This window comes from Pyrus communis, chromosome 3, assembly GCF_963583255.1.
Source record: "Pyrus communis chromosome 3, drPyrComm1.1, whole genome shotgun sequence".
Classification (NCBI taxonomy): Eukaryota; Viridiplantae; Streptophyta; class Magnoliopsida; order Rosales; family Rosaceae; genus Pyrus; species Pyrus communis.
This window is the reverse complement of record NC_084805.1, coordinates 25,085,614-25,102,174: the sequence shown is the minus strand read 5'-3', so window position 1 is coordinate 25,102,174 and position 16,561 is coordinate 25,085,614. Positions and strand designations below refer to the sequence as shown.

Below are 16,561 nucleotides of genomic sequence, written 5' to 3'. Positions count from 1 at the left end.
CCAAGAAGCAATTCACGATCATGAATGACAGCCATGATTCCATTAGGGGTGGCCTCTCCGTGCTCCATAGGTATTGCAATAACGAAAAAACTACGAGGTATTGAGAGTGAATTTTACATTAGAAAATTAACGTGTTGATCTTAACCGTTTACGTCATTTAATATATTTTTTCACCGTTATGTTTACGTAAAATGTCACATGTTAAGCTTAATGATTAATATGTTCTTATGTTACTTAATATGTATTATCTATATGTTAAACTTAAATGCCGTCACAACAGAAAACTATTAAGAGTATAAGTTCTGCATGAGTATGTAATCTTATGACAAAGCATCAACTTTCCTTTACTCATAAAGTGAATTAATAACATTATATAACCGTCGTGCGTGCATTCGTATCCGTGGCGTGAAACACAGAGGTGCGCATTTTAGCATGCAAATGAGGGCGGAGGAGATGTTAGGTGGCTTTGTTCTTAAAAGCTCTAAACTACAATTTTTCCAGCTTGTGTGCAGTGTGTGTGGTAATGTCATTCTTTTCTTATTCTTTCTATTTCCTTTTTAAAAAGCACTGTGCAATAACTTATCCTAAGGGTGATGGGTCACCCAGTTGTGCTGTATCTTCTTTCTGCTGTTGGCTTTTTCTCTACTTTTTTCTTCTCTCAAGTATTTTAGTCGTACTTAAACAAAAAAAAAGTTGTAGTAACTTCTATTTCTTAGGTTCTAAGAAAGCATGATATGTGGTGTTTCTAGGCTTTGATCGTGGTGCATGTAGTCTAATATCTTAGTGGATAAGATGTTGGATTTCTACCTAGGCGTCCTAATTTCTGAGTTCAAAACTCTAGTCTCTAATATTATTGTAATAATTTTAAATCATCATTTCTCTCCTTAATAGTAAATAATAATAATAAATAAAATGTATTTACCATTACTAGGGTTTGCTGAAAAATATTGAAAATAATAATACCATGAATTGAATTGAAAAATAATACTAGGGTTCTCTAAAGTTCCAAAGTTTACTTTTTGAATGACATTTTAAGTTTTGAATTCATCTTTCTTTTTATTATGTGGTGTTCTATTATGATTATAGTATTCAAAATTAAAGTATGGAATAGTATTAATATGAATTAAATTAAGACTTCACATTTACGAGTGAAAACAAGTATCAGCGAACTGCATTATAGAATTCATCTATGAACTCGAAGCAGAGTTTAGATTTCGTCCTTGAACTAATTTTCCGTTATTTTATGTTCCTTATTTTACCAAAACGTGCAACATTTGTCCTTTTGGTGAATGCCACAAGCATTCTCGTTCAAAAAATCACATTTCACGCACGTGAGGTGTTTTTTCATAGGTATATCAAGTAACACGTGAATCCACTTTTATTTCCTTTTGTAGTTTTCATAACACACAACCCAAAAAGGAACGTGACACTGGTTTTATTTACTTTCCTCCGGTATTGGACCACAGGGGGTGTGTTGCCATGGTTGCCGTCCCAATTGACCTAAGCAATGACTTGTGCTTGGAAGGATTTGTGGATGTTGCTGGTACAAGTAAAGCTTCTGTGCAGTTTTCCTCTAGTTATTTCAACACACAATACTAAGGATGTTGAGGGAGACTATGATGATGTTAAAGGTACGATATTCATAAACACTAAATGTCATATCATATGAAGGATAGAACACAATAAATCTTGTTAAAACTTTCAATTCGTCTAAGAAAAATGAGTACAACACTGTAAAGATTAAACGCGCGAGCTATTCTCTAAAAAGTTGGTGATAGTGTTGGGTGGGTTCCTCAAGTACGTGATCTATCTCTTGAATCTCCTTTAAATATAATGCATGCATGCATACATGCATGCCTGGGAGACATCAGCTCCACCTGAAATGGTGATCGCACTCCTTCAGCTCTTCCCGCCATCATTGCCACAATAGTACCGCCAACATCTCGCACCCATGCCCATTTGCTCAAAATAACCTCCATCTATTTTTGTGAGCATTTTCCCTCTTCTCTTCTCGCCCAATGTACCGTTGAAGAAAAATACCTCATGTCTGTGGCATGAGCCTTTTTAAACAAAAAAAGCTGATAACATTCACCAAAAACATGAATGATGCTTATTTTGTCAAATTAAGAGACGTAAATTAACGAAAAAGTAGTTGAGAAACAAATTCTAAATTCGGGTGTGAATTCATGGATGAATTCTATATTTTACTCTTTTCTAGTAAGCAATGAAAACTTGAAAATTGCAATAAAAATTAGAAGTTGAAGTTTGATCCACCCCATTGACCGTTTGGATATCAAAAGGGGCGAAAGGTTTATGTTCATGTTTGATATCTTTGTGTTACTTCTTCTTTGGGCTTCTCTAAGAAAAGGAAGAATGTAATTTAAATCTAATAAATTGAATCCAACCCACGAAGAAAAAGGCCAATTGGGTCTGTCAGAAGGAGATTGGGCTGGGGCCTCACTCCTGACTAGTAAAGAAGGAAAACTGAGCCTTGAAAACAAGGCAACACTTGTCCCACATCGGTCAGTCATGCAAATCTTCAAAGCTTTATATACGTTTGCTCCATGACACTGTTTGTCCCTTCGGGGACATCCGATAAAATTGGAACGATACAGAGAAGATTAGCATGGCCCCTGCGCAAGGATGACACGCATAAATCGAGAAATGGTCCAAATTTTTTTTGCCCTTTTTTTCATCGTCTTCCCGCTGTATCAAGGTGCTTGCCGGAATCCGAAAGGTGAATGAGTTTTTGGGTTTTAAGCTACGGGAAGTATCTTTTATCTCCAGTAATTCATTGTCTTTTGATTATGTACAGCATATGATAGTAGTGAACCGGTTTGCAAGCAGCTGAGAAGGAGGATGTATCCTCTCGTGGTCCACGGCGGCAACTCTTAACGGCATCATATGATGTTGTAGCATCCCGTGTTTTTAATTTAACAACACGTGCAATTGTTTTTCATATGAAGTTAAATCATTGACACGATTACTTTGTATTTGTGCTAAGAAAGTACTTCTCTCACACTTCATGTCCAATCATAATAATTAGGTATCAAATTCGTCATTTTGAACTTGAATGTTCGACGTAACCTCCCTCTCAGGATATGCATGTAGGTTCCGCTATGTAAAAACGGTTCCCATGTGCATTTTGTGAGAGGAAGATTGTATCGGGCTCATACAATAATGTTTTACCAATTTTCCGAGTACTCAAACTCATAACTTTCGTCCTCTCCATTTAGGTCCTGGAACATGACTCCCCGGACAAACTCCTATCAAACGAAGAGAGTGCCTTCTCCAAGATGGTCAAGAGCACAGGACCTGCGAATGCTGAATACTAGCGCGGCCTGGTATTCGGAGGTTAACAGAATAAGGTGGTTAGAGACCGAACGGAGCAGCTGGCTGGTCAGAGCCAGAGGGGATGGTTAGCCTCTTCGCACTGGGCCGCTGCTGCCCAGTTAGCCTTATTAGTCTCACTTCTTCGCGAAACGACCTTCGAGGAATGGACATTGAAGATAAAAACAATATCCTCATGAAAGCAAATGATGCAGTAATAACACTACAGGGAGTTTTGGAAGGGAAGCATGACAAAGTTACAGAAGACACACTGAATCAGCACCATATACCAAGGGAAGGATGGTGGTCAGCTTTCTTCAGAGTAGTAGAACGTAAAATCTTGAACTCATTCAATAATATACACACAAGTACATGTACATTGTAATACATATAAGTACAAAACCATGTATGTTGATGCCGAAAAATGGTTTTACAAACAAAAATGATATAGCGGAGACATTTGCATCAAGAGGAGAGCATTCTATAACAACCACCAAGCCTTATCCCACTAGGTGGAGTCGGTTGTATGAATCATATAACGCGATTGCGCTCGCTTTTTCTTCATATCTTTTCTTGAAAAAGACTATAAAAAAACATATGGAGTACTTGAGCCAATGGAAAACTTGGCACAAAACCAAGCATAATGACATTCTAGGGTTCATACAGCCTACTCTACTTAGTGGGATAAGGCTTGGTGGTGGTGGTGGTTGTAGAATGCTCCCCTCTTGATGTCTAAAAATTTTGGTGTCTAAAGTGTGCTTTTCTTGTTTGGGAAATGGTTTTCGCAAAAGCAACTTTTCCCCTTGCACATTTATGTTCATTTCAAACCTTTGAATTGAACGAATCAAGAAACACAAACGATCAATGTGCATAAGAAGAAAAAGGGTGTGCAAAAATCAACTTCCTTTCGATTTTTCGTTATCAAATCTTGGCTTTTTGTTTCAGGTATGGCTGTGATGGGCAGGCAGGCTCACAACAGACTTCACCCATTAGAAGATGATTTCGAAGGCTTCACCCATTAACAGACTTCACCCATCAGAGCAAAAAATGTTTCATATTTGCATGGGCCAAGGATTTTTAGATGTCCAAATTGCAACAAGCAGAAAAGAGTTTTGTCATCTCTGCATATAGCTACAATTCATAAGTTGTTATAACAACCTGTATTTTAGAAAGAAAAAAATTTCACTTCTTTTTGCAAGTATGCGTACTGCTTAGTATTATTTTGACATTCTTTTGCTAATTTTCGATTCAAATGATTCCGAAGACAAAGTAATCAAAGCTGTAACTTCATTCCGATGTGATTTACAAGCGTCCCCCCGCCCCCCTCTTTAGTTTCTTGGGACAGATGTGGTTACCAGGGCAATACAGCACTAACTGCATCTTAAAAAGCAATTAAGATCAGCCAATCTAACAAAATGCTCAGGATTTTTATGAATCTTCAACTACGTTGATAACCCACTAGCCCCCTAAGCATAAATCTATGAAGTTGGGGGCAGTGCAATTTCCGAAGTGGAATCAAAACCATCAGCTGGTTTAATGTGCCCACAAACAGATTCAATGGCTTCCACATAGAGACGTGAAGACGTCATTAACGCTTGGAATACTTTAGGAAGGCTCGTTTTCAGGTTTTCCAATGTCATGGCCTTACTAACCTGGACCGAGTTAAGATATTTAGCATTCTCGCTGTCCACTTGCTTCTTTAAGGCTTCAGTTTTAGCACGCTTAAGTGACAATGGATGCTTAGGGCCTAAACTGGAGTACTCATCTTCGGCAGTGCTCCTTTCCTCCATCTCAACTAATGAATTTAACTCCTTTTGCAGCCTTTTGTCAAGTTTCTCGTATTTTTTCTGCAGATTGTGCTCTTCTTCTTGCTGCATGAGAATCGAGTGGATGGCTAATAGAAGGCTGTTAATGGCCTCCGCTGCCTCCTGCAAGCACGAAAAAGCATAAAAAGTTAAAGCTCCCCACATAAAACAACACAGGAGGTAATTTATAGTTTCAGAGTTATAAGTACAACGCCAAGCACAAACTAAGTTACGAAATAGAATGGTTCATAATAGTAATCAGTTATCCTTAACTTCAAAATGCTTACGAGGATACCTCAGTATCTAATTCCCATATCCTTAACTTCACAATTGATTCATCTAATTCCCATATCTTAGTAGATCTTGATCGCCTAATACCTCAGCATCTAATACTCTATCGAACACCCTCTCCATTCTCATCATATGCAACAAGAAATGCACGTAAATTTGTTTTTCCGTCAAAAGCCAACCACATGTTTTGCCTCAGCACAGCAAACGTCCAACTCCTTGTATTTTGTAATACAAGTGAGAAAGACTGAAAAACATAGACCAGGTCGTCCTTTCCACTACCATGTGCAATTTACCTTCCTCCAACCAAACGAGTAATGGGAACATATCTAATGGTGCACTCCACTTTTAGCAACAACATTTATAAAGTAGCTCGTAGATAAGATCATCAAGAATTTTCTTTTTAGGAACGTTAGATTTTCTGGAAAATCAGTGATAGCCAACATAAGGTTATAACAGAAGTACCTTATATTGTAATCTTTCAAAGGCAAGATTCCATTGTTCACATATGCAGTGAACAGAAGATGAGTACAGACTCTTTCGATCATCATCGACAAGACTGTTTGTAAGTTGGATCCACCTGGTAAGTGTTCTAACATACTCTTTTTGAGAATTTACGACTTTGCGGAAGCTGTTGTACCAACAAGAGACCTCGGTTTCTAGTTGAACTGCAGCTTGGTGATGATGGTTGCTACCCAAGTCTAGCTTTTGAATATCAGTAAGAATATTCAACTGCTGGGAAACATCATGCTGAACTCGGTGACATTCATACATCGTTCTCCACAAGTGCAAAAGCCTGCAAGAGGACCATACAAAGAAGACATCTCAGGATACAAATAAGCAGGGAAGTGTTTCAACACATTCCATTAAAAGGTGCAGAAGGGCAGTTGAGAATTCCATCTTCAGGGTATGGCAACTTTAATTCTGAAGACAAAACAAATACGATTAAATCAAGCTTTTCTTCAGTAAAAGGGTGCTTAGGGATAAAACAACTTCTTGTTCCATGTATTCGCTACTTGGTTGGTATCAAGAAAGACCACTAAACACCCCGCTGTATGCAAGAGAAAAGTGTGAAGGAAAGAGTACTAATGACATTTATAGAACCATGAGGAGGATATGATATCATCATGGGTGACTGAGATGAATGAGAACAGAAAGAAAAAAAGATAATTTGTGTCATTGTGACGAACAATTTTCCCTGAGTGATCACGAGTACTTTATACATTCTACTGTCCTACATAATTTAAAGCTAATAGAATAGCATCCATATTATTTTTCTAGACCAAGAAAAAAAAACAATGGCTTTCATAATCTCAACAATACCCGGAACTTAGCGTGACCAACTGAGGATACAGCTCATTATCTATGAGCTTCACTATTGAAGAACAAGTAGTGCTGATTGAATCCTGAAGACGTAAGATTTCAGACTCCAAACTCTCAACGCTTAACCGAAGTTTCTCAGTCTTGGTCCAGTCATTGTTTCCATCCTCTTGTTTTTGCAGTAATTTGGATTTCCTATCGTGCTCAAATTTGGTATACTCTACCTCCTGCACAATGAAAATGAGTAAATTCTCTAGAAACAAGGCTAGCTGGAAAAGGAGGATTAGGAGGAGGGGAACGAGGCTAGTTTGTGATATTTAAATACGCATTCCGATTATCTTCACTGGATACACTAGTCAATTACTATTCTTACCTTAACTTCTTTGTAAAGTTTCTTTTCGTGATCATATAATTTTTTCAGTGTGATGCAATGAGCTCCTGGCCTGCATGGTTCATTTGGACCACTAGACTCAGCCGCATCTTTAGGAAATTGAAGTGACCTAGAAGACCAGCTCCATGGGAATGCACTAAAGACCTTTGTGGAATTGGAGCTCTCCCCTGTAAATCGCACAGCAAAGAAAATATGTGGAAGAGCTTAACAAGTGAAATAGCCAGTAAACACAAGTACACAGACATAGAGACTGCATTAAGCTGCATAATAACAGAGTGTTGTAAAGAACTAATACATGTGAAATTTTAACTTTAATGTGATATGTATTTTCGAGTTAGAAGTGTAAAAATTAATTTTAAAAACTTCTCTACCATGCTAAATTTACTTTTCTCCAACTTTGTTATAAAGTTTGTGTTTCTGTCAAAAGAAAAAATTATCAAGAAATAAAAAGAGACAACGTATAAGAGAAACCAAATCCAAAAATCGACAACATTTACTTTTGCTTTCGCTAGTAATGAGTGGCAGAAAAGTGTCCCCTCCTTTGATGTCCATAAGAACAGCAATTTCCTTTAAACCATCTGATGATTTCAGAAAATAATCATCTAACTCCTTAGCTATACCCTCCAAGGTCTTCTTGCTTCTCCATAGTACCATGGGCACATCTGCAGTGTCCTTAGTATGCCGCTTCTTCACTGATACATCCTCCATGATGGCTTCTGCGAGCTGCAGATTCTTAGGCGGTGAATTCACAACATTAGCAACTGTTTCCTCTTCCTGTTCGTCTTCCTCAAATTCCATCTTAGTCTCTTCCCATTTTTCCTCAAGCAATTCCACCGTTTCATCATGTTTATGATGCTCTGGTGAGGAAGAGCTCAGGTTTGGAGGAGGTGGTGGAGTGCTGCTATCATCCTCAGTACGTTCTATGTACTCCTCTTGACCAACTTCTTCTCTGTGACTATCATCCAACTTTCTCGAATCAGGGCTCAAAGGTGGTGGCGGCGGAGGAGGAGGCAAAAGGGGAGGTGGTGAAGCTGGCGACTCCAAGCCGTATGGAGCAGTATTATCAAGCTCCAACGTCTCCGACTCGGTAAATTGTCTAAGTGTTGATCCAGTGTTCCTCAATGATCTTAAATAAGCCAATTGTGCCTCAGCAAATTCACCTCTAAACCTTACCAACTGTTTCATTAGCTTCTTTCTCTCCTTGCAAACCTTCACCCTCTCTTCCTTATCAATCTTAGATGCAACACAACCCATTTTCCAGATTAACAAATTCTACCAAAAACAACACAATCTCCTTCCTAGTTTCTGAAATTACAAAACCAAAACTTCCACATCCAATTTTTAACTACTTTGAGAACTCAGAACTCATCATATCAAGAAACTACAGTAGAACTTCCACATCCAGTTTTCACAATTTCCACTACATGCATTCCTTTTAATCTGGTCGCTGAAAATAATAATAAATAGATAAAAACCCAACAAATTCAAAATCTTCATAAACCAGAAGGCTTCAGAGGTTGTAGAAGTAACAAGAAAAAGAGAAAAAGTAAAGTGGGTACCTTTCTTCTCAGTGAATTTTCAAGCATACACAGATAAAGTTGGCATCTTTCACCAGTGAATCAAAGGTCTCATCCTCCAAATCATTAATCTGCTATCTTTGCACGGCATGCATCCACACTTCCGGAGCTTCAAGTCCCCAAAGAAAACAAAAATATCAGTAAAAAAAAGTTACCCACTTCCCAAAATCTCCATATGGGAGCAAACAGAACTGGAATTAAAAAATAAATGGGTTTTAGAGCAGCTTTTCAGAGAAGTGTTTTTCCTGCCAAGCAGTTCCACAGATGTGTTTGAAAATGCTATTACATAAAAATTTGAACTTTCATAAAATAAATAAAAATATTAATTAAAAAAAATGGAAAGCAAAAAAACAAGATTAACAATGCTTCTGACATGGAAACTGTTAGAGAGAGAAAGAAGAGCAGATATTTGCCTTGCCCAGAAAAAACTACAGCAGTAAAACGACACTCACCGCTATTAGTAGCACCAGGGAATTGGGCTTTCAAAACGTTGTGACAGAAAGTAGAATCTTCTTCAACATATGTGTGTAGCCTTTTCCATGCTTCTCAAGTGGAGACCATTCTCCAAGCACACAGAGAAGAGAGAGAAAGCAAGGAGAAAGAGAGAGATGAGCTCGAGACCGAAGAGAGAAAGAGAAGCATCCAAGGACAAGAAGAGGAAGATGGCGCATTATAGCACAACATATAAAATTACTTACCCAAGAAGCAACTCACGATCACGAATGACGACAAATTTTTCAATGTGGATATACAAATTATGAGATTTTGGTGTTAAAATATTAATAACTTAAAAAGTAAAATTTTACACCATTTATATAAAAATATGTAACGTAAAACTTGTATTCCGTCACAATAAAAAAAATTTCATATGAATGACAGACATAATTTCCTTTTGGAAGGCCACTCCGCCAATTGCAACAGTGCTGCCCAGAGAGGCCAGAGAGTGTGTTACCCCTCGGCGCATTTTAGCAATGAGAGGAAAAACTACAAATTATTGAGAGTGTGTATTCTACGTTAGAAAATTAATGTCTTAGTTCCAACGGTTCACGTTACTCAATTTGTATTTTTACGTGTTAGGCTTACGTGATCTATCGCATGTTAAGCCTGATGGCAATATGCTCTTGCGTCATTCAATATGTATTGTACACGTGTTAAACTTAAGTGACATCGCACAAAAAAAAAAGACGGTTGAGTATGTAAAGCATACATTAGCATGTAATTTATCATGATACGTCAACTTATTTTACTCAAAATATAAAGTAAATTAATAACATTACATGACCGTGTTATGCTGGTAATTTCGTATGACCTGCGTGAAACCTAAAGGTGCGCATTCTGGTATGCAAAAGAGGGCCGAGGAGAAGTTGGGTGGCTTTGTTCATAAAGCTCCCACTACAGTTTTTCCAGTTTGTGTTTAAAAAGCTCTTTTGCTGTATCTTCTTTCCGCTGTTCGCTTTTTCTCTACTTTTTCGTTCTCTCGAGTTTTTAATTGTAATTAAGTTGTAATAACTTTTATTTCTTAGGTACTAAGAAAGCATGATATGTGGTGTTTCTAGGCTTCTACCATTAATAGGGTTTGCTGAAAAAATATTCAAAACTTACGTTGAATAACAATTATCATGAATTGAATTAAAGTTTAGATAACTACAAGAATTCAGAAAACTACTTTTTCTAAAGTACCAAAGTTCACTTTTCGAAAAGACTTCTTAAGTTGCGAATTCATCTCTCTTTTTATAATGTGGTGTTTATTAGTTGTACAATCAAAAATAAAAAATAAATTCGGGGGATGGTTCATGAATTTGAAATCAATCTATGCGTTAAGAAGTTTCAGTAAGGAGTTATTTTGAAAAATCTAAAATTGGAAGGGCTTTTTATAATTTATGAAAATTAAATAATGACCTAAAGATATCCATTAAACACAGTCTAAAAAAATGAATCAATCATTGGATTCGTTTCAGTTTATAGAATAAGAACAAATGATTGCTGAAATTCGTGTTGAAGCATATACTTTAAATTTTAAAGAGAGGGTTCGAATAGGCCTCTAGCAATCCAATAATATTATGATTATTGAATATTCTATATTTAACTATCAAATAGTATTCATATGAATTGAATTTAAAACTTCACATCTACGAGTAGAAATAAGTATAAACAAACTGCATTTAAAATTCTTCCTAAATTCTCATCCGAGTTTAGATTTATCGTTTAACTAATATTTCGTTAATTTATATCATTTAATTTATCAAAACGTGCACCATTCATCTTTTTGACGGATGCAGTCATCCTTCTCGTTAAAAAAGTTAAGTGTCATGCACGGTGTTTTTCAAGAGTACATCGGATGGCACACCAATCCACTTTTATTTACTTTTTTAATTTTCAAAACTCACAACCCAAAAAGGAACGCAACACTTTGTTTTATTTACTTTCCTCCTGTATTGGACCACAGGGGGTGTGTTGCCATAGTTGCCGTCCCAATTGACCTTAAGCAACGACTTGTGCTCGGAAGGATTTGTGGATGTTTCTGGTACAAGTAAAGCTTCTGTGCAGTTTTCCTCTAGTTAATTCAACACACAATACTAAGGATGTTGAGGGAGACTATGTTGATGTTAAAGGTACAATATTCATAGACATTAAACGTCATATCACATGAAGGATAGAACATAACGAATCTTACTGGAATTTTCAACTCGTCTAAGAAAAAGGAGTACAACATTGTAAAGATTAAACGCATGAGCTATTCTCTAACAAGCTGGTGATAGTGTTGGGTGGTTCCTCAAGCACGTGATCTATCCTTTGAATCTGCTTCAAATATAACGCATGCATGCATGCCTGGGAGCCATCAGCGTCACCTGAAATGGTGATCGCACTCCTTCAACCCTTCCTGCCATGATTACCACAATAGTACCGCTAAGATCTCGCACCCATGCCCATTTGCTCAAAATAACCTCCATCTATTTTTGTGAGCATTTTCCCTCTTCTCTTCTCGCCCAATGTACTGCTCAAAAAAAATACATCACGTGTATGGCACGAGCCTTTTTGAATAAAAAAGCTGACAACATTCACCAAAAGAATGAATGGTGCTTATTTTGGTAAATCAAGAGACGTAAATTAACGAAAAAGTAATTGAGAAACAAATTCTACTCGGATGTGAATTCATGGACGAATTCTATATTTTACTCTTTTTATACCAGATTTTTATACCACATTTCTATACCATCTTAGGTGGCATCTGATGTGGACAGCCACATTATTTGAAAAATTTGCAAAATCCAAGGAAATGAAGGAGAAAGACTCCTTGTATACCATCATCATCATTTAATTTACTAATTTTTCTTAATTATTAGTTTATTAAATAATGAACTAAATTTAAAAATCTGATTAATTAAAATGATGTGACTGTCCACATCAGATGTCACCTAAGATGATATAAAAATATGATATAAAAATATAGTATAAAAATATGATATGAATAGCATCACTCATGAAAACTTGAAAAATTGTAATAAAAATTAGAAGTTGGAAGTTTGATCTACCCATTGACCATTCGGCTATTAAAAGGGGCGAAAGATTTATGTTCGTGTTTGATATCTTTGTTTTTCTTCTTCTTTGGGCTTCTCTAAGAAAAGGAAGAATGTAATTTAAATTTAATAAATTGAATCCAACCCACGAAGAAAAAGCCCTATCGGGTCTGTCTGAGGGAGATTGGGCTGGGGCCTCACTCCTGACTAGTAAAGAAGGAAAACTGAGCCTTGAATACAAGGCAGCACTTGTCCCACATCGACCAGTCATGCTATTCTTCAACGCTTTATATACGTTTGCTCCATGGTACTGTTTGTCCCTTCGGGGACATCCGATAAAATTGGAACGATACAGAGAAGATTAGCATGGCCCCTGCGCAAGGATGACACGCATAAATCGAGAAATGGTCCAAATTGTTTTTGCCCTTTTTTTCATCGTCTTCCCGCTGTATCAAGGTGCTTGCCGGAATCCGAAGGGTAAAATACATAGCTGAATGAGGTTTTGGGTGCAAGCACCTGAGAAGGAGGATGTATCCTCCTGTGGTCCGTGGCGGCGACTTTTAACAGTAGCATACGACGTTGTAGTATCACGTGTCTTTAATTTAATAACACGTGCAATTCTTTTTTTATATGAAGTTGAATCATTGACACGATTATTTTGTATTTGTGCTAAGAAAGTTACTTCTTTCACACTTCATATCCAATCATAATAATTAGGTATCAATCTCGTTAATCAAGTAAGTTGAACGAATGTTTGACTCTTCCTTTCTCTCTCTCTCTCTCTCTTCCACTAGACAATAAAAATGTTTCAAAAAATTGAATGTTTGAGTCCGCGTGACTTGTTGTCTATTGTTTTGCAAAGTATTTAAGAAGTAAAAAGCAAACAACACAAATTATGATACACTATAAATACTCATGTTATCCCTCCCACGCTCTGCAAACTTGCAGCATACAAGATTATGTGGGTTTCCACATTTTGCATTGAACTTTGGACAAAACTTCACACCTACGTATGCTAAGAAGGGAGTAGGATTCTCTTCCCTCCTATTCTCATCCTCTTTCCTCTTCTCTTCTCACATTTTTTTTTTCTTTTGTCTTATTGTCTCTATAAAAAAAATCAATATAAGATATTAACCTGCTTAACCGTCACAGTTCAAGGGACTATTTGTCACCTCATATTTTTTGCACGATGTTTTATAAGTCGGCACAAGAATTGACGTTAAATTATGAAGTGGTAGATAATCTTCTTAGCATTTATCTGTTTGTTCAAATCCTAATTATATATGTTAAGCAATACAATGAACATGAAACTTTAATCAATGGTATATTAATTTAGTCCAGTATATTTAGTTCAACCTCATGTGAAAACAAATAAAAAAACAAGTTGAATGATGCTAAAGGCTCTTCACATTTATTTTTATAATATTTGATTGTAGTTCTTATCTTTATGCTTGGTTTTGTAACTTGTTATGAGGAGAGAAATTTCAGTAGAATTGTCTAATTAAGGCAACTCACGCATCTAATAGATCAATGTAAGGCCATGCCTAACCAAAATACACGAGTTTTTCAACTTTTGTGACAGCTGCTTAGCTAATGACGTTGAAAGACACCCCTACTTAAATTCTTTTGTTCATTAATCTGTTATGATCTATTGACTATTGAGTAAGAGTGAGATTAGGCCTACCCACCTATTTACTTTCAGTTGGTTGAGCAGATTATTCTACACTAAGACTTAGCCGAAGAATATTGTTCATTAACAGTATTTTGACGAAATTGCCCTTCAGTTACTGTCGCCTATTCTCAACTTTTTTTTTTTTTTTTTTAATGTTGCACCCAATTTACTATTTCACCCCTGGTTTACATGTGTTGGTCATCATTGATAGGGAAGTGGGCTGGAAAATTAACACTAAATGCAAAGTTATCTTTAGGGGTGGAAAATTTTGCCATAAACCGATTTACCAACCGAACCATATCAGTCGGTTTATAATGGTATGGTATAGTTTTGATATTTTTTCATAATCGGTTGGGACCGAACCGACAATTAATGGTATTGGATTTTGTATACCCACGGTATGTCATACCTACCAATATATATCTATATATATACATATATAATTTTTTTTTCTTTCTATTTTGATATTTTAGATATTTTTTACAAGCTTGACATGTGAAGAACTGGAAAATTGTAAGTATTGCTATATTTTTTCTAATTCTAATTATAGTACTTCAATCTAATGTTTATTGATAATTTTAATTTATTATTCAATATTACTTCTTATTCTAATCATACTTTATTTTATTTTATATAACATTTGAATTGAAATAGTTGATGGTTCTACATCTCAAGCAGGAACATCAATTCCAAGTGCTTCGAAGAATTGATTCATGGAAGATTTCACATGCATTAGTTGCTACTACTTTAGTGATGTTGCATTATCAAAACAACAAGTTATTTGTTTTGGAATTACAATAAGGGGTTCTTATAACCAGAACCGTACTTTTGAGTTTTTTGTTTATGCATTAGTTGCTACAATTGAATTCAGACAATTATATTAGTTAAGAAGTTTGAGTTTGTGAACTTATACCTTTTGCATTATGTTTGTTGACATTGTTGTTGGTTTATTAAGTTTTGATTTGATTTCCATTTTAATTTGTTAAGTTATGCTTATGTTGGCTTATCATCAATTGAAAAATTGCAGCAACTTCTTTTTCTCTTTTATGGTTTGGTGTGTGGTCTTGAGCTGTTGTTTTTGTAGCTTATTTGCACACCATCGGTTGTGCCATTTACCAACCGAACAAGCTAATAATTTTGGCTGAACCGATTTTGGCAACCGCAAGAAGACGATTGGCTAGCGGTAACTGCTTTTTGGTAATTATGTGTACGTGGCTGGCAGGTGGCACAAGGAATTTGACACGGTTTTCCGACTGAACCCAGCCCTAATCTTCATCTTCATTTACTTGTCTAATTAGTTTCCATTTATTTGTCATCTTAGTATTACGGTCTAGTGATATATCTTACTATTTAATACTTATGAGTAGAAAGTTTTAAGTTCGATTATTTCAAATGATAAGTTCAATACCAAGTCACTATGACTAACCCATCATATAATTTAACCTCAATCATCAACTTATAAGTGTAAATATATCGCTTGTACAAAAAAATAAAAAAAATAAAAAAAAACTTAAAATTCGACATATACCCCTCACATAAAGGCTCATCGCCGTCGATGCAGCGGGGAGTGGGAAGGAAATGGGACCAACGTAAATATATCGCTTGTACACAAAAAACAAAAAAAAAAACAACTTAAAATTCGACATATACCCCTCACATAAAGGCTGGTCGCCGTCCATACAGCGGGGAGGGGGGAGGGAATGGATCGGTCCCAATTCCAAATTCTTGCATTTGCATCCGCATGGGACAATAAATTGACTGTCTTTCCAATCAACCCTATCAATTTCTTGTTTTTAATTTTATTCCCCCAAATCAATCAAAATCTCACTTAAAATGTCCACGTACTATATTTAATTATTATTCTTCTTTTGGTCTGAATAATTAATTAATTTTCGTATGGGCGTTAGCGACGCACCCACATGGGCTTGCTGGATGAAACAGATAGATGTTGCTTCTATTCTTTGTCATTAAACTACAAGAACAAGAAAAGCTAAAGAATTATGGTTAATAATTAGACAAGATTATCCCTTTCCTGGTCAAATTGCAGTTTCCCTTTACTTGTTGTGTACTTTATGTTTTTTTATATTTGTTTTAGAATTATGACTTTAGTGTCCATAGATTGGTTCAAGTTTTAATTTTTTTCTTATTAGAATCGATATTACTATTATAAGCAGACAAAACTACACGAAGAAAAGAGAATAATTAGAACATGAAACTTATAGTGAGATAAAGATAAAAGTCTTATCAATCAGAGCAATGTTTTATTTGACAAATGAAAAGTCTTATCAATCAGAGAGATGTTTTATAATGTTAATACGGAAATTACATTAAACTGTGAAGTAACAAATAGTATTTAAAAATATTACTTTGAGAGTGTCTCTTTAGCATTTCTCATTTTATTTTAGTTCTTATAGTTTCAATTTTAGGATTTATAATCGTCATAATTCAAAGTAATGCCTTGATTATGTGTTGTGGTTGTTTTATTTTATTTTCCACCTCCAAAAATATATATTTATTACTTGCAAGAGGTCTTAGATTTAAACTTCATGAATGACGAGTTTAATAATAATTTGTTTTCTCGCTCTTAATGTAAAAATATATCGTTGTATGAAGAATAAATTAATTTACGCTCACATATGTCACATAAGTGTTATTTTTGT

General features: G+C 35.8%; 1 protein-coding gene and 2 non-coding genes across 4 annotated transcripts; 2 read left to right on the top strand and 1 right to left on the bottom strand.

The window, feature by feature from the left end:
* The first annotated feature begins 2,576 nt into the window (after positions 1–2,576).
* On the top strand, positions 2,577–2,679 carry LOC137730364 (U6 spliceosomal RNA). Its single transcript, XR_011068126.1, has one exon. It is a non-coding gene; the product is annotated as a U6 spliceosomal RNA (small nuclear RNA).
* A 1,852-nt stretch (positions 2,680–4,531) lies between these two features.
* Positions 4,532–9,373, bottom strand: LOC137729675 (protein ALTERED PHOSPHATE STARVATION RESPONSE 1-like). Of its 2 annotated transcripts, XM_068468678.1 has the most exons (7): positions 9,164–9,373; positions 8,694–8,820; positions 7,632–8,581; positions 7,117–7,301; positions 6,747–6,970; positions 5,889–6,219; positions 4,532–5,258 (listed from the first exon to the last, which is right to left on the bottom strand). In XM_068468678.1, exons 3-7 carry the CDS (start codon positions 8,386–8,388, stop codon positions 4,809–4,811), a joined length of 1,947 nt encoding a protein of 648 aa, XP_068324779.1. In that variant the 5' UTR covers positions 8,389–8,581; positions 8,694–8,820; positions 9,164–9,373; the 3' UTR covers positions 4,532–4,808. The 2 variants fall into 2 exon arrangements, with proteins under 2 accessions (XP_068324779.1, XP_068324780.1); XM_068468679.1 differs by lacking the exon at positions 9,164–9,373 and having other exon boundaries at positions 8,694–8,882.
* A 3,172-nt stretch (positions 9,374–12,545) lies between these two features.
* Positions 12,546–12,648, top strand: LOC137730365 (U6 spliceosomal RNA). Its single transcript, XR_011068127.1, has one exon. It is a non-coding gene; the product is annotated as a U6 spliceosomal RNA (small nuclear RNA).
* Positions 12,649–16,561: the final 3,913 nt, after the last annotated feature.

What these genes read in the sequence shown, in the direction of transcription:
- LOC137729675 (XM_068468678.1), bottom strand. Translation starts at nt 8,388, where the DNA reads ATGGGTTGTGTTGCATCTAAGATTGATAAGGAAGAGAGGGTGAAGGTT. An exon ending in AACTTTACAAAGAAGTTAAG is followed by an intron (nt 6,971 to 7,116) that starts GTAAGAATAGTA and finishes TTCATTGTGCAG; the next exon opens with GAGGTAGAGTATACCAAATT. An exon ending in TTGGTCACGCTAAGTTCCGG is followed by an intron (nt 6,220 to 6,746) that starts GTATTGTTGAGA and finishes GTCCTCTTGCAG; the next exon opens with GCTTTTGCACTTGTGGAGAA.